The sequence below is a fragment of the Rhinatrema bivittatum genome, chromosome 8 (assembly GCF_901001135.1).
Source record: "Rhinatrema bivittatum chromosome 8, aRhiBiv1.1, whole genome shotgun sequence".
NCBI lineage: Eukaryota > Metazoa > Chordata > Amphibia > Gymnophiona > Rhinatrematidae > Rhinatrema > Rhinatrema bivittatum.
In genome coordinates this window covers 174,654,320-174,678,497 of record NC_042622.1, presented here as the reverse complement: position 1 = coordinate 174,678,497, position 24,178 = coordinate 174,654,320, and the positions used below count along the sequence as shown (strand labels likewise).

General features: G+C 46.4%; 1 protein-coding gene across 2 annotated transcripts in view; it reads right to left on the bottom strand.

Annotated features, from left to right (window-relative positions):
• The window catches only part of CLTC (clathrin heavy chain), a 281,360-nt gene that overhangs the window by 167,137 nt on the left and 90,045 nt on the right, over positions 1-24,178 (bottom strand). For both annotated transcript variants that reach the window (XM_029611533.1, XM_029611534.1), the window contains exons 4-9: positions 23,635-23,796; positions 22,435-22,548; positions 21,754-21,927; positions 4,646-4,843; positions 3,850-4,050; positions 3,516-3,668 (exon numbers count right to left, since the gene is read on the bottom strand). In XM_029611533.1, the coding sequence (XP_029467393.1) occupies positions 3,516-3,668; positions 3,850-4,050; positions 4,646-4,843; positions 21,754-21,927; positions 22,435-22,548; positions 23,635-23,796 (1,002 nt within the window). The remainder of the gene's footprint in view (positions 1-3,515; positions 3,669-3,849; positions 4,051-4,645; positions 4,844-21,753; positions 21,928-22,434; positions 22,549-23,634; positions 23,797-24,178) is intronic.

The window sequence follows — 24,178 nt, the reverse complement described above, 5'->3', positions numbered from 1 at the left end:
TGTACCCAAGCTTCCCTAAACCGGGTGGGGTCCTGCGAGGCCTGCTCGGAGAACCTGCTCGCCAAAGTGTCCAGAGACCGAAGAGGCGAGGTGCAGACGATAGTGCCTCGAGAACGTGTGTAACGATTTCCAGGTGGCTGCTCGACAAATTTCTTGCAAGGATACCGAGCAAGACTCCGCCCAGGAAGCCGCCTGAGAACGTGTAGAATGAGCTACGATGCCGGGTGGGGGAATCCGTCCCGCCCCAATGTAGGAAGCAGCAATGCCGGCCTTCAACCATCTGGCAATGGTCGCCTTCGAGGCCTGAGACCCCTTCTTAGGTCCGGACCAGAGTACGAAGAGATGGTCAGAGATCCGGAACTCATTTGTAGCCTCCAGAAAGAGGCGCAGAGTGCGCTTGACATCCAAGAGACGGAGCGTCTTCGGCTCTGAGGAGGAGGACAAGGACGGCAGCTCCACAGTCTGGTTCACATGGAATGCAGAAACCACCTTCGGCAGGAAGGAGGGAACGGTGCGAAGCGAAACTCCAGAGTCAGAAAAATGGAGATAAGGCTCTCTACACGACAGAGCCTGCAGCTCCGAGATGCGTCGAGCAGAACAGATGGCCACAAGAAAAAACAGTCTTGAGAGTGAGATCCTTTATCGTTGCGCTGCGCAGCGGCTCGAACGGTGGTCCCGACAGGGAGCGAAGCACAAGGTTAAGACTCCAGGAGGGACAAGGGTCCCTCAACGGAGGACGCATATGCTTGACACCCTTGAGAAAACGAGCAATGTCAGGGTGCTGTAGAAGAGAGCCCCCATCGCTCAACAGCGAACCAAGGGCGGCCACCTGAACCCGTAGTGAATTATAGGCGAGCCCTTTTTCCACTCCCGCCTGTAGAAACTGAAGGATCTGAGGTACAGAAGCCTTAGCGGATCTCGTGGCCTGGCTGGTACACCACAGCTCGACACCTTCCAGACCCGAACATTGGCCGCCGACGTCGATGTTTTTCGTGCCCGCAATAGCGTGGATACTACCACCTCCGGGTAGCCCCGACGCCGGAGGCGGCGCCTCTCAAAAGCCAGGCCGCAAGACAGAAGAGTTCTGCCTGCTCGAAAAATACCGGGCCCTGATGTAGGAGCTGGGGGAGGTGCCCCAGCCTGATTGGCCCGATCACCTTTAAACTATTCCTTAAAATATTTAAACTAGAGAGAACAAAGCCTCCCCCTGCGTTGATCTAGACAGTTTGGAAAATTTAATTAGTAAAATAGAAGAAAACACCTGATAGGAAATTTAGTCAGAACCGGACCGCAGGTTATGTCTCCCGATCTGCTGGAGTCAGAGGAAATACTGAGGGCTGGCAGGTGGCACACCAGTATATCTAGGGGGTGCTTTCAGTTTTCTCTCTGACTCCATCTGCTGGAGGGGAGGCATAACCCAGCAGTCTGGACTGATCCTGGTACATACAGGGAACCCCCCACGGGAATTGGAAGGGGAAAGGTCCCCACCTTGGGGTCCCCACAGCTCCCGCAGACCAGGAGGCCCTCCGGTCTTAGGACCCTTAGCGGAGGATCCCTCCTCCCGAAGCACAGCCAGTGCACAGGGAAAGGGAGTTAAGGTGGGCTGACCAGTCCCGCAGGCCCTATACAGGCCTCCACATGTGGTTTCTCAGACATCTTCTATGCTCTAGCGCCCACACTGCAAGCAAAGCTGCACCACAAGGTCCAAACAGTCCGCTCAGCAAAACAAGTGCGGGAAGGCCGGCAAACCTGGAGACGCACAAGCGAAAAGGAACTTCAGAGCACTGCAAAAAGCAACAGTAACACAGGAAAACACCATCCGGCTGACCCTTCAGCACCATGCAGCCAGGAGGAGGCCTACACAAAATAAACCTGCTTCTTCAGCAGGAGAAGCTGTGCGTGCCGGAGCAAATAGGTCCGTCTCCCCCCCCCCCCCCCCCACCCAAGAGAGTCTGTGACCACTGCTCCTTACTCCTGAAAGAAAAAAAACAGCAGAACAAACGGCCGACCACCGCAGTCTTCCACCACAGGCCAACTCTCCTGGCTGTCCCTCAGTAAGCAACTACAGAAAGAACCCTCTGCTTTATTTATTTATTTTTTTTAAAAAAAGAATAAAAACTTTACTAGAAAAAAATGAACAAGAAGGAAAAACCCCAATGGAAATATTTCCCTGAGGGTGCCAGCAGCGGGCAGAAGGGGACCTCTGGGCGTGAAGAGTGAGCCAGTCCACCGGCTATCAGGGGCCCAGGAACCTGCAGACAACAATAGCCAGGGGTATCCAAACCCCCCCCCCCGTTTGCCCGGCTCAACTCGAGGGATGACCCACTAAAGGAACCTAGCACATCGAGGAGCAGATCCAACTCTAGATCAGTCAGGACTGCAGGTTTGCACCTCTACCATCTGCTGGAGACAGAGAAATATTGAGGGACTGCAGATGGCACACTTGTTATGCAGCAGTGCCTCAAAGTTTTGTTCTCTGCCTCCATCTACTGGTAGGGATGCTTAAACACTTGTCTGGACTGATCTGGGTATGTTCAGGAACTGCAAAATACAATAGGTAGTAAATAATGTAAATACTAATACAGAACTGAAATCAAATTTCTTTGTTACACCTGTATAATAATCTTTGAAAGGAACCAGAAGAGTAAACTAATATCTTTGAGTACTGATTATATATAACTTCTCACTTGAAGGTACACAAAGTACTCTTTATTCTGTAACTGTATTAACACCAAGTAAATGAATGCACCTTTCCCACGGATAATTTAAGAATCTGATTTGGCCTTGCTTCTGCTTCCCACGTTCTTAAAAATTGGCGTAATATTCCCAGGGACAGTTTTGCTTACCCAAAAGGTAAGTGTATTGAGACATCCCAAGCTAAGTTCAATAGCTTCCTTAATTTCCAGGTTGATCTAGCTGTACTGATAAGTAGGGGGTTAGGTCAATTACACATGTAGCTGTTCGTGCGAGGCATGCAGCAGAAACTAAAGATGTCCTTTAAGGGCATGTGGAATTCATTGCTCTTATGTAGAAGAGAAAAACATGATGGGTGGTTTCTGTTAATTATATTACTAAGCTTGTGTTAGTGTATATTTATTGTACCACAGCTGAATCCATCCCCTTATGAGAGTAGGAAGCAAGATTACCTTTATTAGTTTATAATTGTATTTTGTATTTTGAATGTATTCATATTTGATTTTGAATTGTAATTTACTATATTTATTAACTGTATTCAAGACACTGTATTTTAATTGTTCTTTACTAATCTGTTTATAAGCCCCTTTAGATGCTCCCATTGAGTTCAAGACAGGATAAAAGTCCAAACAGAAATAAGCTAACTTGTGGTGCTATTAAACTTCACTTTTCTCAACCTCCTGCCTTAAGTGAATTGACATCTCACCCATTCCTTTACTTCCAGAAGACTTTTGGATTTCTTTGCTAAATTTTGTATCAGTTTCAAAAAAAAAAAAAAAAAAAAAAGCAAAATAAGGAGACTTTGAATCATTTAAACTCACTTTCTTAGCATATAGCACAATCTTCTGGACTTGTCCCGTTTCCGCAAAGCACTGAATAACTTTATTAGGGACATTGGCCCTTAGGTAAACACTCAGTGCTAACGTGGGATCCACAGACTTCACTAAATCACCCAATTCCTCCGAGCATTCAAGCTATTAAATGACAAGAAAAACAATTACACAAACAGGTCAGCAAAATACATACAACTGAGAAATCCCCCTTTAAATCAGAGAAGAAAAAAAATTAACAGATAAGACATCATCCACACAGCAGCATTCAAATAATTGTATTTACTCTATAAACATCAAAATCAGCTCTCAACCTCAGTTTTACCTTGTCTTCTTTCAGCCATTTCTCCAGAAGTTGTTTGCGTCCCTGCTGAAGCACAGGCCTACAGAGCTCCAGTGATTCATACTTGTTCAGCTGGCCCTGGTCTAGCAAGATTCCAAAATACTGGAGCAAAGGGGAAGTCTGACCAGGCTGTGCAGGAACACTCTGGAACCGACGAATAGTGTCTGGGGTACGCAGGATCCCCTTCCAGAAAAAGGCAAAGTTGTCGCAAGGTCAGAGTGAAGAAGTGAAACACTGGCACTAACAGGCCTTAATGACAGCAAGAGTTTATGTACTAACCCCATCTCCAATTCTCATTCAGCCTCTACTGCCCTAGGAATGTAATAAGGCTTTATCTATCTTAATTATAGGTGTAATTTGCTAAACAAATACTAATCACTTTCGGCATATGCTATGCGGACACATGCGGCATTCTTGCATGGAAAGAAATGCCTGACTATTGAAACAAAATCCAGCTGTGGCCAGAGCCCAGCAAGGAAAGCAGAGTTCTGCTGACTCCATCAGCTAAATGAAATCACTTTGAAAGGGGAACATAGAATTGATATGTAGTCACACTAGAATTTCAACGTATGGTAAATATGGACATGAAAAGGAACATTGGTTATACTAGTGAAAAGTAAATTATCAGTAATGTAATCAGCTTTGAGTCTTTTTGAAAGACAGGATATATATGCAAAATGGAAATAGAAATTAATACAAACTTTAACAAAAGGATGTCCACTTATTCTAAAAGATTTTTTTTTTTTTTTAAACTTCCAAAGAAAAAGTGCTACTATACCTTTGGTGCATTTGCTGCCACTTTTGCTGCTTCTGAATAATTTCCTTGTGCAAAGAGGGCATTGAATTTTCGGGCAAAGAGCTCCTCAGCTCCAGCCAGATTGTTCCGTACAGCCATACGCAAAGCCAAGTCCGGGTTCTGCAGAACGTTCGTGATGTATGGAATGATGTTCTCCTCCTCCACGCACACAGATAATACCTATGGATTTAAGAAAAGGAAGACAAGGCAGGATGTTCCTTTTAGCACATTCTTTACCTTTGAGAATGAAAGCTGTAAGTGGTAGTTAAGTTATACAAACAAGTTACTTTTTCCATAGTGAACTAAACATAAGATTATGCTCTCTACAATGAAACAAATGCAAATACCTTACAAAGAGCTGGTTCAGTGAGCCAGCTGCAGAACACTGCTGCCATGTAGGAAGTTAGAGTCTACTTCAGGAGCCTTCTCCTGCACCTAGGGCCAGTGAAGGTCAGCAACCCACTGCACACAGCTCCCCAGGAAATGAAAGATCAATTGTGCGCTGCTGCTTCAGTTTCCCCACCAAGAGAGCACTGTACTGCTAAAGACTGCATCAGGACTCCCAGCACTTCAAGTTAATGGGAAGTAAGTGGACAGAAAGGAACAGAAGAAAAAAAATAGCAACAGGAAAAGCTCTAGGCTTCAGTGCACAGGGTCTGAAAATTGGTCAGCTGAGTCAAGCAATGCCTACTGCTAACTATCCACGGGAGAAATGGAAACAAACACTATCCAGAAAGCAGCTGCATCAGCTTAGAAAGGCAACAGGTTTGAGGGAAAAGCATCCTACATTAATAGTGGTATGTAAGAGGAGATTTTACGTGCAGTCATCAAGGATTAGGTGAGAGAATGAATGATGTAACTACACCTGGTTTGTGTATTTTAATCAAGGCTCTGCTATGGAAGAGATGTAGCTTTGATTATACAGAACACTAGCACTACCATGTTTATACTGCGATCTAATCAAACATTTCAGCACAGCAGTAATACCCTATAGACTGCCTGAACCAAGGCTCAAAACAAAACATCCTTCTGAACAGAATCACAGTGCTGCATTTGTAGAAGCTTGGAGAATGCATCTAACAAAAATCCTGAAAAAAAGAACATGATCCCAAGTCAAGATGACTATGTAAAAAACCATAACCACTAGACCAATAGCAGAACAAACATACATAACAAGTATATGGAAACAAATGGATTGAGTACTGCCGAGTCTTAGATAGCTGGCTGTGTGGTATTATCCAATAAGTCAGAGAAAAAAAAAAAAAGGTATGTAATTAGGCAGAAGAGCTTTCCCGAGATCACTGCATGCTTTTGTTCAGCACTGCCTCGCACGCTTACTCTGTGGCACTTTGCCTAGAAAGACTAACAGGCAAACCGTTGCAGAATAGACTTTTAAAGCGTTCCTAAACAGAGTCAAACAATAGAAGCTTCAATGCTGGCTGCAATTTCTTATCACACACAGATAAAAAGCCTTTCAGGAGAGCCTACAGTCTCAAATCCTCAGAGGCCTCATTCTAGGATTGCGTTTTGGCAAGGACATTTCATCAAGCAGATTAAGTGAATGCTGTAGGTTTCAATTTATGGGATTTAAGCCCTTCCCCACAATGGAGCTGTGCTTATCAGATTGGATTTCTTTTACCCCTGCTCTCACCCAAACACTTAAATCAATGGTTCAACCTATTTCCACAAGTTTATATTGGTAATTTTTATTTTTTTTTTAAAGAAAAGAATACTACACAATTGTTCCTCCTCCTCCATCCCAGAATAGCCTAAGCTTTCCCATAGTAAGTTATTTTAAGATGATTCCAAATACTACTTCACACCTCGCATAACAGATTTGTAGACTGTGTCAATATTATATCTGAATTTATCAGAATTCAAACTTTTTAGCAAGAATGATTTATAAGGATAAAAACAGCCTTCTCAAATTGATTACAGGATTTCACACTATTTGGTTACAGATTGCATATAAAACAAAAAGCTATGTTCCTAAAACAGAATTTAAAAAAGGCAATTTTGCAAGTGGAAACCCTAGGCCCTACCACTGAGTTAAGAATGAAGTTAAATGGAAAAGTCCCTTTTGCTAGGGCCCAGGTCATACTCAGAGACCAGATGGAACAGAGCAACACACATACAAAATACAGGTCGATACTGTAACATGCGGTTGAAGATTTCCCGTCTGTAACGTGCTGGGAGCGCACAATTCGGACGCGTAAGGCGATTCAGCAATACAGCCTCCAGTTTCACGCGTCCTTAGCGCTTCTTAAAACAGACGCATAACCCTTTCCGCACTCAGCATGTATATATGATAGGTAAATGAACGAATTAGCTGTATAATGAAGGAATTAGCTATTCCCCTCCGATACTGTGACGCGCGCTCAGATTATCTCCTTTGTAACCCGCTATTTTGCCGCGTCCTTAACCTGTTAGTTTACCGCTACCCTCTACTTGGTGTTAGTGTGGTGTTCGAAAATTAAAACAGGAATAAAGTGTAAAAAATGGTGTAAAAAAAAGTGTAAAAACATTGCTTACCTGCCCTGGCCCCGTCCGGTCTCCGGTGCAGCCCCAGTCCTGTCCCCTCCTCCCGAAGCAAAAAAAAAAAAACCCGAAAAAGTAGCGCTTGAGCACTTGAGCGCCGAAATCGCACGGGCATTCATTCGCTGCCGGCGGGGGCCGTGCATTCATCCAGGCAGAGGGAGCCGGAGGCCGCTTTCGCCGCCGGCTCCCTCTGCCTGGATGAATGCACGCCCACCCGGCCGCCTTGAGCGCCGAAATCGGGAGGAGAGGAGAAGGGAGAAGGGACTACCGTAGCAGGCCCGAGCCTTGCTACTTTTTCGGTTTTTTGGGTTTTTTTGCTTCGGGAGGAGGGGACAGGACTGGGGCTGCACCGGAGACCGGACGGGGCCAGGGCAGGTGAGCGGGGGCTGGGGGATAGTTTGCCGAGCATCGGGGAACATAACTGTCCACTTCCTGGTACCTGTCATTTGAAATGACATTTGAAATAACAGATACCAGCACGGCCGTGAAGCGTTAGGCCCGCGAACCCAGGATACTGTATAGGCGCTCTATACAGTAAAATGGGTTGCGTGGCCTAACGCTTGCCTAAGGCTTCGCAGCCGCGGCATGCATTTGCATGCAATTAGAAGAGAGTATAGAGCGGTAGGTGAAGAGAACTGTGCATGCGGGGAACGAGGGTGCACCTGACACTGCCGCACTGTTTCTACCGCGGCCTTAGAGTATCGACCCGATAGTTAGTAGAGATATGCATTCAATTTCAGTCACTTTAGTAGCTTGTGTGTGTAAAGATTTCATGCAAGTAAAATATTAAGTACAATTTACATACATAAAAGCAAACAAATTGTATGCACAAAACAGCATAAACTATCAACAAAATGCTTAAAAAAAGTGAAACAAGGGAATGCATCCCTAATTATACTTCATCTGTGAAAAATCCCTCACAATAGGCCCATGATATTTAAATGCCACAAATGAGCTATTCCCAGTATTATATTTAAACCAATATAAAAAATGGCATTACTATGCTACTAGAGCCATGAGTCAAATCTTTTTACAGAATTTATCAGCTTAGACATTATCTTTCTTGTACATCGTGGCATATTTTAAAATGCAAGCAGCACACTCAAAAAGCTCTGTGTAAGAAGCCTTTCCATTGTCTCAAGGACATTATAGGAATTTTCTGCACTCGAGGCCCACCTCCGCAGATCACTTTTCAGACACCTAAATATTTAATGCAAGTTGACTGGAACAATTTCATCAGTTGTGCTTTTTTTCCTACCTACAGTACTCATTTGTCTGCTTGTATTGCATCATGCTTCATGCCCACAATGTTCTACCTAATATTATTGTTACCGTGGTTCTATGCACTACCTCCAGCTCTGGCACAGCACTCAGTCTACTGGCTCTATCTGCATTTAAATGGAACCATAAGAGTTTATTCTCCACAACCCAAAGCTGCCTGCAGTCCTATTAAATATGAAAAGCTGGCTTCAAACTCAGAGGTTAAATTATACCAATGCATTTTTCTTCATCTTAATGGAAACTTCTCAGCACCAGACCCTAGAATATGAATGTCAAATTGAAGCCTTTAAGGGTAGATGAATATTCATAAGATGCACTGAAGTAACAGGTCCAAATAGCAGAGTTGCTTACCTGTAACATGTTTTAGGACAGCAGGATGTCAGTCCTCACATATGGGTGACATCAACAGATGGAGCCCGGCACGAAAAACTTCTGTCAAAGTTTCTAGAACTTTGACTAGGCATACTGAGCATGCCCAGCATGCCACTATCCACACAGGGTCCCTCTTCAGTCTCGTAGAATTACAAAAAAATAAAATAAACTGAACAGAAATCCAACTCCGCAGGGTGGCGGACAGCTTTCCTGAGGACTAACATCCCGCTGCCCTAGGAGAACACCTGTTACAGGTAAGAAACTGCTTTCTCCAAGGACTAGCAGGATGGTATGGGTGAATCCCTAGCTACAGGCTGCTCCCAAACAGTACCAACAGCACCTAACCAGGTGCTAACGGGCACACCAACACTAGTGCTGATGGTAAAAGAGGGAGTCAGCCTGAATCCTAACAATGGGCCTGAAGCAGGAAGAGCTGGATTTCAGAGCTGGAGGATTCCGGAGAACAGACTGGCCAAAATTACTGTTGAGTTAATTATCCCTGTCCAGACAGTAGTGTGAGGCAAAGGTGTGGAGGGAACTCCATGTCGCAGCCCTGCAGATCTCATTCACAGGTACCGTTCGCAAGTGGGTCACAGAAGCTGCCATAGCTCTAACAGAATGAGCCCTGACATGGCCCCCAAGCTGCAGTCCAACCTGCTCATAGCAGAAAGGAATGCAATCTGCTAGCCAGGTGGATAGAGTCTGCTTACCAATGGCAACTTCCAAATGATTTTTGTCAAAAGAGACAGAGACAAAGAGTTGCATGGATTGTCTGTGGCCTGCTGTCCACTCCAGGCAGAAAGCCAAGGCTCTCTTGCAATCCAGACTGTGCAGAGCCAATTCACCCTGGTGTGAATGTGGCTTGGGGAAAAAAGGGTGGGCAAGACAATGGACTGATTCAGATGGAATTCCGTGACTACCTTCAGCAGAAACTTGGGATGCATAGGCAGAACCACCCTAGCGTGAAAGAACTTCGTATAAGGTGGGTACGATACAAAAGCTTGAAGTTCACTGACTCTGCGCACAGAGGTGACTGCTACCACAATGACGACCTTCCAGGACAGGTACTTCAGGTCTCAGGAGCACAGAGGCTCAAACGGAGCCTTCATAAGCTGGGCCAAGACCATGGTGAGGTCCCAGGAGACAGTGGGGTGCCTTAGGGGAGGCTCCAGCTGAAGCAGGCCCTGCATAAAGCACCCCACGATAGGCTGCACCGAGATGGGTGAACTATCCACCCTTCGGTGGTAGGCCCCAATAGCACTGAGATGGAATTGGTCTTCAGACCAGCCTCCGAGAGGTGCAGAAAGTAATCAAGAAGCTTTGAGGAAAAGCAGGCGTACGGATCAAAGCCATGGTGCTCACACCAAATAGAGTACCTTTTCTACTTCAGACCATAAGATTTCCTAGTGGAAGGCCTCCTGGATTCCACCAGGACTAGAGATACCTCTTCTGAGAGATCCCAGTGAGGGACAAGGCCTGGAGGATGGGATGGTGCAGCCTGCCCTGATCCTGCGTTATGAGGTCTGGAGATGTTTTCAGACTAATTGGTTTCTGGAGGAATACTGCAAGAGCGGGAACCAGATCTGCCTTAGCCTATAAGGGGTGATGAAAATCATGGTTACCTGGTCCTGTTGAAGCTTCAGGAGTGTGACACTAATGGAAGTGGAGAATACGTATATAGGAAGCCCTTGCCCCAGTGGTGGGCAAAGGTGTCAGACACCGGCTTGCCATTCCCCCTGAACAGGGAGCAAAACTGATTCACCTTCCTGTTGTAGGGAGGAAGCGAAAAGATCCATGTCGGAGTTCCCCAGAGACAGAAGATCGAATCCATAACTTCCTGCTTCAGGGCCACTCATACAAGTGGAAGGAACGATTCAGATCATCCGCCACCACATTCTCAAACCCTGGTAAGCACATGGCGCAGAGCAGGATGCCCTGGGACAGAGCCCACAACCAGATCTGGACCGCTTCCTGACAAAGAAGCAACCTCCTCAAGCGCCTCTGCTTGTTCAGATCACTGTTTGCTAGGCGATCCCAAAATGCCCAAAGCGCATACAGGATAGCTCGGAGTTCCAGGAAGTTTATCGGACACTGCTTCCTCCTGTATTGACCACCGACCCTGGGTTCAGAGACCCTCTACATGGGCACCCCAGCTCAGGTGGGAAGCTTCTGTGATGAGGATAACTTGAGCAGGAAAAAGCTGAAAAGGGACCACAATCACTACGTTGGATAGGGTCCCCCACCACGAAAAGGACTCCCAAAAAGGGAGAATAACCCCAATGCACACCCGAAGGTCCCAGGTGGGCCTGATGCCATTGGGACAGTTGAATCCACTGTGCCCTGCGCATATGCAGAAGAGGGAAGCGAGTGTCATGGACGGTCGCAGCCATGCGACTCAAAAGACACAGCATGTGGTGCATGGAAATCTGGTGACTCAAAGATTACTCCTGCCAGAGACTGGGGCAAGAACGCCCGAGCCTGAGCTGAGTTGAACCTGGAACCAATACAGTCCAGCTGCAGGGACGGAACCAGCTGATAATTTGAGTAATTGATCACAAAGCCCAAAGTCTCTAACACCATAATGGTGGAGCAGAGAGACTGCAGCACACCCTGCCTAGTGATGCTTTAGATGAGCCAATCATCCAGGAAGGGAAAGACCTGCACCCTTAGTCTCCTCAGATGAGCACCCTCCACTGCCAGGCACTTTGTGAAGACTTGGGGCATTGACACCAGGCTGAAAGGTAGTGCCTGCTACTGAAAGTGGTTCTCACCTATCTCAAATTGGAGGTATTTCCCATGGAAGTGGGCATAGGCATCTTTTAGATTGAGGAAGCAAAGCCAGTCCCAGAGGAATTATGGCACCCAGCAAGACCATCTTGAACTTTTCCAGTTCCAGGAACTTGTTCAAGGCCCTCAGGGACAGAATAGGATAGAAGCCTCCTGTTTTCTTTGGACTGGAGAAGTTACTTACCTAAATTTCATTTTCTTTCGTGTACACAGATGAATTCAGGACCAATGGGCTTATGCTCCCCTACCAGCAGATGGAGACTGAGACAGGTTTCAAGTTGCCGTCACACTAGATACACCCCTTCAGTGACCTCAGCCCTTCAGTACGCTCTTCAAAAGTCACTATGGACATATATCAAAAAATGATTAAAAACTGATAACCGTAACTGTACTCAAACACTTAACCCCAGTAAAATTATAGATGACCTGATCTAGGAATTGGATGGCCGCTTACATATAATCTCTTGGAATCGATATCCACTCCACAGGCAAATCCTTGGCACTGTTCTTGGGCATCCATGAGCTGGATGCTGAGTCCATCTGTCTACACTAAGGAAACCTAAATTATCAAGTAAGTAATTTCTCCATTTCCTAGTGTGTAGCCAGATGGACTCAGGACCAATGGGATGTACAAAAGCTACTCCTGATCGGGGTGGGAGGCTGCCCACGGTCTGGTTAACTCCACCCTTGCAAAGGCTGCATCCTCCCGGGCTTGAACATCCAAAAGATAGAACCTGAAGAAGGTGTGCAAGGAGGACCACATCACCACGCAGCAGATTGACAGGAGACAGCAGTCTAGTTTCTGCCCATGAGACTGCCTTAACCCTAGTGGAATGAGCTTTAACCTGAAGGGGTAATGGTTTTCCTGCCTCCACATAGGCTCCTGTGACTACCTCCTTAATCCAACAAGCTATGGTAGCCCGCAAAGCTGGTTCACTCAGCTTCCTTCCGCCGTGAAGGACAAACAGGCGGTCAGTCTTTCTGACAGATTCTGAAGCTTCCAAATACCGCACCAAAAGTCTGACAATTAAATGACGGAGGCGACGAATTCTTCCGTGTCTCTGTGCTTATCTAGGTATGGCAACAAGATGGACTGATTCAAATGAAAACGCCGAGACTACATTGGGCAAGAAGGACAGAACAGTACAAAGCTGTAACACTTCTGGAGTCATCCAGAGGAACAGTTCCCAATACGACAATGTCTATAGTTCAGAGACGCAATGTGCCAAACATTTAGCCACCAGGAAAAACTGTGCACCAGCCGAAAGGAAGGCCCTGCCAAATACTCCATACTAGAATAAGATTCCACAAGGGAACTAGCCACCATAGGGATGGCTGGAGGTGCTTCACCACTTTCAGAAAATGTGCCATGTCCGGACGAGCCGACAGACAGGCTTTGTTCACCTCGCCCCTGAAACGGGAGACAGCCACTGCCTGGACCTTCAAGGAATTAAGGGTCAAACCTTTACTCAAGCTATCCTGAAAAACTTCCAGAATTAGTGGGATTTTGACCATCTGAGGGGGAAACACTGCATTCCTCGCACCAGGCCTCAAATACTCTCCAGACCCACACATTCGCTAAGGACATAGAGAACTTCCGCGCACGGAGTAAGATGGAAATTACTGCTGCAGAATATCCTCGCTTCATCAGGCGAGCCCTCTCAAGGGCCAAACCGTAAGAGAATAGAGTCAGATCCTTGTGAAGGACCAGTCCCTGCTGCAGCAGGTCCCTGTGCAGTGGAAGCACGGGGGGGGGGGGGCCCCCCACCAGGAGTCTCCACATATCACGGACGCCTGGGCCAATCTGGAGCTACTAATCTCCTATGGCGCTTGATTCTGTCAATGACCCTGTCCAGGAGGGGCCACGAAGGGAAGGTGTTATGTGGCCTGAGCTTGAGACCAACATGGAGATAGCAGAGGATTCTGGGTCAGTTGCCATCTTAGCCTTTCTGGCTATGTGAATTTTAAATGTCTTACTGAGCCTGACCTGGAGGAATTCCAAGGACACCTGGACAGCAGTTGAAGTTGGCGACACTTTGTGATGCCTAATTATAGGGTCACAAAAGCAGAAGGAAACGGTTGGAACTTCAGGCTAGACTGTCACTACAGGGGCATCTGTAAACACAGCCTAAGATGTGATAATTGCCCTGACCAATAAGATTCTAACAGAACAAAGGCCTAAAGAGTGATGGTAAATGGGCCGCACCTTGGAGAAATAATCAGGGTAGTTTAGGGATAATCTATCATGCTGTTGACATGACAATCAATCAATGTAAATGATTATCTGGGTAGTCACGCACTTTAGAATTTCTAACCTTGTACTATATTGTATTTTACCTATAAAAGAAGGATCAGTTCTTGTATACAACGAGATGCTGGTAGTCAGTTTGTCAGAGAAGTGGCATCAGCATCTCCCAAGAATACTTATATTGATCAATAAAAAATTATACTTTCTACAAAATCTAAGTGTTCTTGTAACCCTGGGTAAGTGTCAAAGCATATTTTGGTACTTAACAGTGTTTAGCAGCTCCTCTTCCAGTCAGGTCTGAACGAAAGCATTGATCTCTATGGTCAACTAATCTCTTCTGCGACTGAAGAAATCAGGGAGCCTTCACATTGTGAGATGCAGCCAACAGGTCGATGGACAGGAGACCCCAGCGATCTACTACTAGCTGAAAACCTTTGGCAGACATGCCCACTCTCCTGGATTCAGACTTTCCCTGCTTAGAAAGTCTGTTCTGACTTCTTTTTCTGCGATGTGGGAGGCTGAGATCATCTGTAGATGTTTTTCACCCATTCCATAAGATTATCTCCTGTGACACTTGCTGGCTTTTGGTTGATGTAGGCTACCATTGTTGTGTTGTCAGACCTTATGTAGACCGCTTGACCCTGGATTATGTGGCTGAATTGTAGATGTGCTAATCTGACTCCCCGGGCTTCCATGAGGTTTATGTTACAGAGGGCTTCTTCTTTGTTCCAACATCCCTGGGCCTTCAGTTCCTGACAGTGAACACCCTAGATACAGAGGCTTGCGTCTGTCGTGAGGACCAGCCAGTTTGGAGGGGTATGGGGTACATCCCCGCCCAGATGAGCTTCCTGCAGCACTGGAGCAGAGCGCATACTTCCATCAGTAAGTGGAGACAAATCGAATAGTCTTGAGACAGTTGGTTCCAACTTGATAGCAGGGAGCGTTGAAGTGGTTGCATGTGTGCCCTCACCAACGGCGCTACTTCCAGGGTTTCCGCAAGCAAACCAAGGACTTGAAGATAGCTCGACACCGTCAGGCATATCGTGTTCATCAAAACATGCACTTGGATCAACTTCCTTATCCGCATGGTCAGGAGGAAGATCTTGCCCTGCTTGGTGTCAAACTGGACTCCCAGATATTCCAAAAACTGGGAGGGTTTGAGACTGCTTTTGTCCAGGATTTATGACCCAACCAAGTTCCTGAAGCAAAGAGGTCACCCTGTTGGTTGCCCGGAGACTCTCTTCCACGGACTTGGCCCGGATCAACCAGTCATCTAAGTATGAGTGCACCAGTATTCCCCCTCTTCTCAACACTGTCGCTATGACCACCATAATCTTGGAAAATGTTGTTGGGGCGGTGGCCAGGTCAAAGGGCAGTACCCGGAACTGATAATGGCAATCCAGTACCGCAAAGCGAGGTAAACTATATTCTTTCCGGATTGGAATATGTAGGTAGGCCTCAGAAAGGTCCAGGGAGGTTAAGAACTCTCCTGATTGTATGGCCATTATCATGGAGCGTAGGGTTTCCATGCAGAAATGATTCACTTGTAGATGTCTGTTGACTAACTTGAATTTCAGGATGGGGTGAAAGAAATCTTCCTTCTTGGGTACGATGAAATAAATGTAATAATGCCCCGTATTTTCCTGGGGCACAGGTGCTAGGATTATAGCCCTCATCTTGAGGAGCCTTAACAGGATAGTCTCCACTGACTGCTTCTTGTGCTGAGAGTGGCAAGGAGATATCATGAATATGTTCGAAGGGTGCTGCGAAATTCCAGCACATGACCTCCAGTACCCATTTGTACGAAGTGATCTCGACCCACCGTTGAAGGACTGTTGACCCCCTATCTCCTCGTTCCGAGGGTGGGTCTGGGATGAACCTGAACCAGAGCCTGACCTTCTTGGGCTGCTGACTCCGAAAGGACAGACCTCCCAAAGGACAGAGACCTCTGAAATGTCGAGTTTCTGTAGGGGCAAAAGCATTGGGAGCCCCTGGGTCGACCTTTAACTGCTCTCATCTTCTGGTAGCCGGGGTACTGGAGATTTGCCCCATTTACTGGCCAGCTTTTCCAATTCGCTTCCAAAGAGGAGTGATCCTCTAAAGGGCATTTTTGTGAGATTTGCCTTGACCAATTCCGCAGCCATAAGTCTTCTGGCTAACACCACTGAGGCCACTCCTCAGGCCGAGGTATGGACTAGGTCCAAGCCTGCATCAGCTAAAGGCAGCAGGTTCCATAACCTCTCTGATATTTACCCAAGTCATCCACCTCCCAAGAGAGGAGCAGGCACGAACGAGCTACCAGGGTATAAGAAGCAATCTATAATGTTATTGCTATTGTGTCAAAGGTCTGTTTAAGGATGGACTCCATCAGCCTTTCATGTGCATCCTTTAAGGCCGCTCTCTTCCCTCCACTGGGATAGTTGTTCGCTTAGAGACTGCACTGACAAGAGCTTACACTTTAGGAAAATGCAAAACATTTTCTCACTGCTGGATTCAGTGGGTGAAGAGCTAACGTTTGTTTACCTTTAAAACTTTGACCTGGAATGGGATGTGCCAGAAGTATCAACTCTTGGGTGGCTTCCAGTACTGGAAAGTAACAAGAGGCTTTCCGTAGGGAAATCAGAATGGGATTCTTATAAGAACATAAGAAATTGCCATGCTGGGTCAGACCAAGGGTCCATCAAGCCCAGCATCCTGTTTCCAACAGAGGCCAAACCAGGCCACAAGAACCTGGCAATTACCCAAAAACTAAGTCTATTCCATGTTACCATTGCTAGTAATAGCAGTGGCTATTCCCTAAGTAAACTTGATTAATAGCGGTTAATGGACTTCTCCTCCAAGAACTTATCCAAACCTTTTTTGAACCCAGCTACACTATCTGCACTAACCATATCCTCTGGCAACAAATTCCAGAGCTTTATTGTGTGTTGAGTGAAAAGAACTTTCTCCAATTAGTCTTAATTGTGCTACTTGTTAACTTCATGGAATGCCTTCTAGTCCTTCTATTATTCGAAAGTGTAAATAACTGATTCACATCTACTTGTTCAAGACCTCTCATGATCTTAAAGACCTCTATCATCTCTTCTCCAAGCTGACCAGCCCTAACCTCTTCAGCCTTTCCTCATTAGGGGAGTTGTTCCATCCCCTTTATCATTTTGGTTCCATCACAGAGTCCACCCCAGGAACTCCCAGCATCTTCAGAGTTTGGGAAACCAGGGCCGGCAATTCATCTCTATGAAAAAATCATAACATGGGCCAATACGGTCCTAAACCTGAGGGGATTTCCCCGTCTTCCAAGGAACATGGATCCTCTTCAACTGTGTCTTCCAGGTCCCTGCAAAAGATACCCTTGGTGAGTCAAGGCAAGCCTCGAGGTCTGCTGATAGGATGGGATAGGGAGGTCTTACTGGCTGTGGTTCTATCCAGACAGGGGCAAATGAGGGAGAAGACTGCGCCTGTATGAAGGCTTGAAGGCCTTGAAAGAATTCTACCCAAGAGAAGGTGGCTGGATCCATGCCTAGCCCAGGAGGTACTGGTGTAGGTGCCGCTAGATTTCCCTCTCCCATGGATGACTCAGTCCCGGAGTTACTCAGATCCGGGAAACTTCCCGTTAAAGTTATGGCGGACTCATCCTCTGAATGGGAGAAGCCGGGCTTAGCAAAGTCTGGGGAAGCCAATTCTCCCTGGGCTTCTTCACAGTGCTGACATAAGCAAGAATCCAGGTCAGACTGTGCATCCCCAATATGACAAGCAGCGCAGAGAGAAAGGTGCTTATGTTTCTTTGCTGACTGAGCCATTGGCAACAGCAACTGTGTTCAGACACCTCGCACTTAAAATTTTAGCGCACAGATTCCGGGTGCCTTCGCAGGCCACGGCGAGATGCACGCATAGCCCGGCTTTACTTTTATTCTGCGAGTACGTACGCACACAGCATTATGCTCACAGCGCATGCGCAGAGTCAATATGTACTGCGCATACCGAAACTCTATGGTGGGCAATACAGACCAAAACACAAGATGGTGCCACCGTGGCCTACCATGCAGTGTGTCAACCAAGCTTAAAGTGGGACCTAGCCCACCGGGGGAGCCATCAACCCACTTCCCCTTAACCCAACGGGTTCAATCAGGCGGAAATCTCTTTAAAAAAAAAAAAAAAAACACATTTACCTGGGCTTAGGGCTTACCAGCTGAGTACAGAAATTGTCACCGGCTGCGAGGTGAGAGGGCTTTGGCATCACTGCTGCACTCTGCTTCCTGCACCCACTGCCTTTCAGCTGCTTCAGCAGCAAAGTTCACACCGGAAACCGGCTATTGGACCAAGGCACACCTCTTGGGGATCTCAGAAATCACCTCAGGAATTCTCAACTGGGGAAGGGGCCTTTAGGTATCACCGGCAAGAGAGCGGGGCTCAATCTTTTCTCCAATTTAAAAGTAGAATTTCTTCTTCCAAAAGGTACAGATGTCCACCCCTGCTGGAGATGGAGAAATTCTGAAGAGGTGAGGTCACTGGAGGGGTGTACCTAGGGTGACGTCAGTTTTGAAACCTGACTCCATCTCCATCTGCTAGGTAGGGGAGCACAAACCCATTGGTCCTGAGTCCATCTGGCTACACGCTAGGAAATCAGGAAATACCTGGAGTAGAAGCTGCTGCACCACTGCTTTGGCGGAATGGGCGATTGCCCTGGCCCATAGCAAGACAGAGAGCTCCATCAACAGTATTTGCTGATTCGCCGAAACCCTCCATGAGGGGCACAGAGGAGAGTCTGAAGGAACCCACTGGAAATTTAACCGGTACCCCCAAAAGATGGACAGGACCCACCAGTCTGAGATGATAGCTGGCCAACGGTTCGCAAAGAACCACAGCCAGCCCTGATCCATCGTCGGGGGTATAGATGGCTGGCTTATACTCCCTCGCAGCCAGTCAAAACCCCATGGCAGAGCTCTGCTGGGGCGCTGGCTGTGTGAGTATGTGGCTGCCAAAGGTGCATTGAAGGCCCCACCCATTGAGACCTTGCTCTGACCGCCAGAGGGTATTTCCTCAGGCAGTAAAAAAGTGTGTCTGGGTCCTTGCCTCAAGGATTTCTTGCCAGACTGTGGGTCTGATGTACTGGCCCAAAGATGCTGAAGGGTCTCATGATGATCCTTTAGCTATGCCACTGCCTCCTTAATTTTATCTTGGAAGAGGTTCTCTCCAGTGCAGGGCAAGTCAGCAAGATGCTCCTGCACCTCTGGACAGAGGTCAGAGGCCCAAAGCCAGGCTATGCACCAAGCACCTATGTCCAACGCAGCCACTCTCACAGTCTCAAACAAATCATAGGTGGACTGGACCTCATGCTTGTCACACTCCAAGCCCTGCTGCACCTCCTTTAGGAAGTCCTCCTGTAGCTGCTGCGGGAGGCATTCAACCAGATCCTGAATCTGTTTACAGAGGTTCCTGGAGTACTAGCTCATATACAATTGGTAATAGGCAATACGGGCCGCTAGCATGGAGCCCTGGAAGACCTTTCTTCCCAGGGCATCCAGGGCCCTATGTTCGTGGCCTGGAGGAGTCGAAGGGTGGATCAGAGACTTCTTCGCCTTTTTGAGGGTGGATTCCACATCACAGTCTGGTGCGGAAGCTGACACCACTCAAAACCCGTGGTAGGCTATACCAGGTACACAGCATCAGTCTTCTGGTTCACCGGGGGTACCAAAATAGGGTGCTCCCAAAGCCGGACAAACAGTTCCTTGAAAATGTCATGTACCGGCACAGCCACCACCTCCTTAAGCGCATACACAAATTGGAGGATCTCCAGCATTTTGTGCTGGAGCCCTCCTCTATCAGAAGCTGGAACGGGACTGACTGCCATGGCCCGCACAAAACCAGCAAATGTCAAGTCCACAGGAGGAGATCTACACCGCTCCTCTGGAGACTACTGCTCAGAGGGCAGGTCCAATGAATAACATGGACGCCTCATCCTCCCAGGGGCCATACAGAATATCATCCTTACTCTGGCCAGCCAGGGACCCCAGTGGAGGAGCCCTAGTAACACCCTTAGGCCGGGACCCCAGCAGCCACTGGAAGTGGGACCATCTGCCCCAAAGGCCCTCCCTCATCTGAGGAACTGGCCACTGGAATAGCCTCCAATCGAGGCACCATTGGTGACCCCCGGGAGATCAAGGGTACTTGAGGCACTGGCAAGGGCTGCGTTGTCAGTGCACCTAGGAGCAAATCTAAGTGCTCCAATAACAGTACCAGCATCAACTGAGTGGGTTCTGGTGGCAATGGCAGCTCCACCGGGGCTGGCGGCTCAATGCCTTGTAGGGCCCGCTGACCTCCAACCATACTCTGCGCTCCAATTTGTCCTCAAATACTGACGAAGACAAGACAGCTTGAGGAGGCGGTGGCAAGCCCAGGTCCCCTTCGGAGCCCCAAGGGTAACCAGTACCCAGCACTGGAACCAGTGGGATTCGCCTCAGGCCCTTGGCCTCAATGGAGGGTGAGGCCTCCTCGGCCCGGGGCTGCTTCGAGGGCAACTTGACCGATGCCGGTGCCTTCCCGAGCTTGGATTCACGCAAGGTCGGCGACAGATAACTGTGCTTCCTCAACCTCCTACGGTGCTCAGCCCAGTCTTTCCCTGAAGCCAAGGGAGATTGCGATAAACCAGACCTGGACAGAGGAAATAGAAAGAGGCCGGTCCCCAGCGCCAAATTAGACCTGGGAACCCAACGTTGGAGAAGCTAACACGGGACCTGTGGCCACCGGCCCCTCCTTACCCAGAGGCATCAATGCCCTTGACGCAGAGATCGAGGGCTCAGACTTCCTGGGACCAAACAGCTTCTCCATTTTTGTCAAGGCATGCCCGACATTCCTTGAGGGGTCATCCGGGCGCAGAACACACACCCCCGGACCTCATACGACACAAAATACAGAACTCATGGGGGTCTGTCATGGACATAGTCCGGGGGCATTGGAAAAAGCAATTGGCAAGCAGTCAATGGCCGGCAGCTACCGGAAGACGACACCTGCAGAAATAGACCGCTAGAAACATCAAACTTACCGAGACACCTGCTAACTAGGGCCGGGAGATTGAGGAACCCAGTGTGACAAACAGAGAAAAATTTACTCGATCATGGCAGTTTTCTAACAAAAAAAACAGCACAAGCGCCACATCCACAAGACGAATGCTCAGAGGAAAAGAAGAAATTGAAGAGGGACCCAGCGTGGGCACATGGATAGTGGCATGCTGGGCAACATCTCATGATGTCAACTTTTATGTGAGGACTACCATCCTGCTTGCCCTAGGAGAACGCATAGTTGCTTACCTGTAAACAGGTGTTCTCCTAGGATAGCAGGATGTATTTGTGATGGCTGGGGAAGATGGCTATGTGAGCATAAGCCTTTGGAATGGTATCAGCGTGCACAGAAGCAGCGCTTACAGTACCTAAGAGAAGAAATCAATCCTTGCACAATGGAGGAACCTAGTTGTCAGGTTTAGGGCCCTCAATTGAAGGGTTCTAGGAGGAGCCTTGGGGCAAGGTCACTAGCTAGGGAATGTTACTGCAATGACTGTACTAAATAAGTTGACAGGAAATAAAATATGGGAAAAACCCCCAGATAGTTGCAAATGAAGGGTCATGGTGATAGACCCTGGCCTTGGTTCCAACTGAACCAGAAACCCAAAGGAGCAGGAAGAAATGATAGTGAATTTTAACCAGATGCTTTATATATATATATATATATATATATATATATATATATATATATATATATATATATATATATATATATATATATACACACACACATACACAGGGACTCACAATCATTCACCTCTGCAACCAAATAAATGGGGGTTTAAGAGATGAGGAGAAATTTTACTTACTTGTCCCTTTCTGTTTACACCAATAATTCCAGCAGTAGCTTCATGGGGTGCCGTGACAAAGATTGTTTCTCCACTGATTCTATTCATATAGATGCAGGTTCCAGTTTCTAGGTCATACAGGTGGATGTAACCATATTTGGTAATCAGAAATACCACATCATGCTTTTCACTAATCTGCAAAGAAATAAATAAAATAAGCAGCCTTCAGAAAGCACACTACATACAAATCAAAAAGACAATTCACTCAAAACAAGACCATATCACTGCTACACTATATCCCGTCTATGCATCATGCTACTGTATGAATGGGCACCGCACAAGATTCATCCCCTCTAATCACAACATGGCGTGAGAAACTGGTAACGTGAATATTTTTTCTCCTACTCTATGACCAAGAGATCCAACTCCTTCTCATAAGTCTCATTTGATCCTACACCAATCTAGCTGACTGGTTTGCAAGCCCTCCCTCATGCAAAGCAGCCTAAGCAGAGGGAAGGATGAAGAGGTATCCAGCTCAAGTATTGCTATGTCTCCCCTACTGAAAGCAACAGAATGACCTCTGTCGACAAGCTTAGAAGCACAATTCCTCTAAAAAAAAAAAAAAAACATTACAATCCAAATGGCACAATTAGAAGTAAGAAAGCATCAACTAGCCTTTCAGCTTGTAAATATATACCATACCTGCATTGCAACTGGGAAATCATTCTGTGCCTCTGGTGGAAAGAAGACATCAACTGCTTTCTTTGGAAATGGCTGGTTCCCAGTTGGTGGCGTGCCAACTTCAATGATATGCAACTACATAAAATAAAAGTGTGAAAAACATTTTTTCCACTTTTCTAGGGAAAAAAAATAAACTGTAAAACTTTGCTGAGCCATTCTGAAGTCAGATAGAACAGTATTGGCATTCAGAAATATAATCAGATGAGAATGTTTTCATATTTCAATGTGCACAAAGAAAGCTGAGCAGTTTTGGCACCCTAACAATGAGTGAGAGGCTATGAAATCAAAGACACTGCAGGTTACTATTAATACAAATCATTTGAGGGCCACAAGAAGAGCAAACTTCTGTTTTTAAAGCATTTAAAGTGTTAAAATAAAATGCTTCTGTATTCCAATTTCCCTGCTGCTCTCCTTGGACATATGTTCAAATACCTTAGGTACACACACAAATCCATAAGAGTGCCTCATGTTCTAATAAAATGTCATCAGATTGATTCATAGCTCCACTTAGGAGATCTAAATTAAATGAAAGAGGCACAACAAAGGTGAGCCTCTTTCATGTTTACATGTGCCCATGTGCCCATGTAAACAAATCCCTTAAGAAAATATATTTGCTTCTTTCAGCTTGTACCAGAAACAACTCCCAAGCAATAAAATGACACTTGCTCTACTCTTCCTTGCATGCTTCCCATTGACAAGGAGGAAGGCAAAAAGGCTTGGGAAGCACTCTCCTTTATTTTAATTTTTTTTTTAAAGAGATTTCCAGTACAGTTTCTGTTCCAGTCAATTTTGGTTATATTAAATCAAGCAAATCATTTTGGAAACACATTCAATCTGAAGCCAAAGATGGGCTTATAGATTATTGCTTTGGCATGTGTTCTTCAAAGAAATTAGATCTTGCTACTTGCAAAATGTATTAACTGAAGCCAAACAGATTCCCAAGTCCCGCAATGAATAAATGATCCAGATCTTGACACACTAACAAAAGGATTACCTGCCTTTCGAAGAGAGAAGCTATGTTTGCAGGGAAGGGGCAATATGGCAAGACGATACTCATGATAGCATTCAGTCTGATGCCTTCCCAATTTTTTAAACAGCACCATGCTTTAAAAACTTGTCATGTACCAGTCTGGACAAAGATTTCACACATCCACTGCTTACCTTGCCCCCAGCCTGCCCTCTCACAGCAAAGCAAAACAATGTTGATTCTTCAGCATTTCCTTCCATCTTAAACTGAGCGAAGCTTGCTGCATGCCCCTCGATGGGCTGAGACACCTTCCTATCCACAGAATAAAGCTGCATTGCACCTACAACACGATTTTGCTAAAAAAAAAAAAGTTTAAAAAAATTATGTAGTTTCACAATTCCTCCATTAACTTTGTTTAAATATTTATTAAAATGGAAAAGACATGAGTATTTCTTAATTTACAATCAAACTGTATATTTAATTCTGTAATTATTTGTTGTTTTATGGCAGGGATAGGCAACTCTGGTCCGAGTGCCACAAGCATTTTCATTGGGGATAGCATGAAAACCAGACCTGTCTGTGGCACTTGAGGGCTAAATTTGCTTATCCCTGCTTTATAGGATAATTTTATGTTATGACCCTATGCTGCAATTTAGGTCGCAATATCCATCTAACCTTTCCCATACAGATTCAAAAACATATTGGCACTTATAGCCTGAACCAACGCAAGAAGAAATT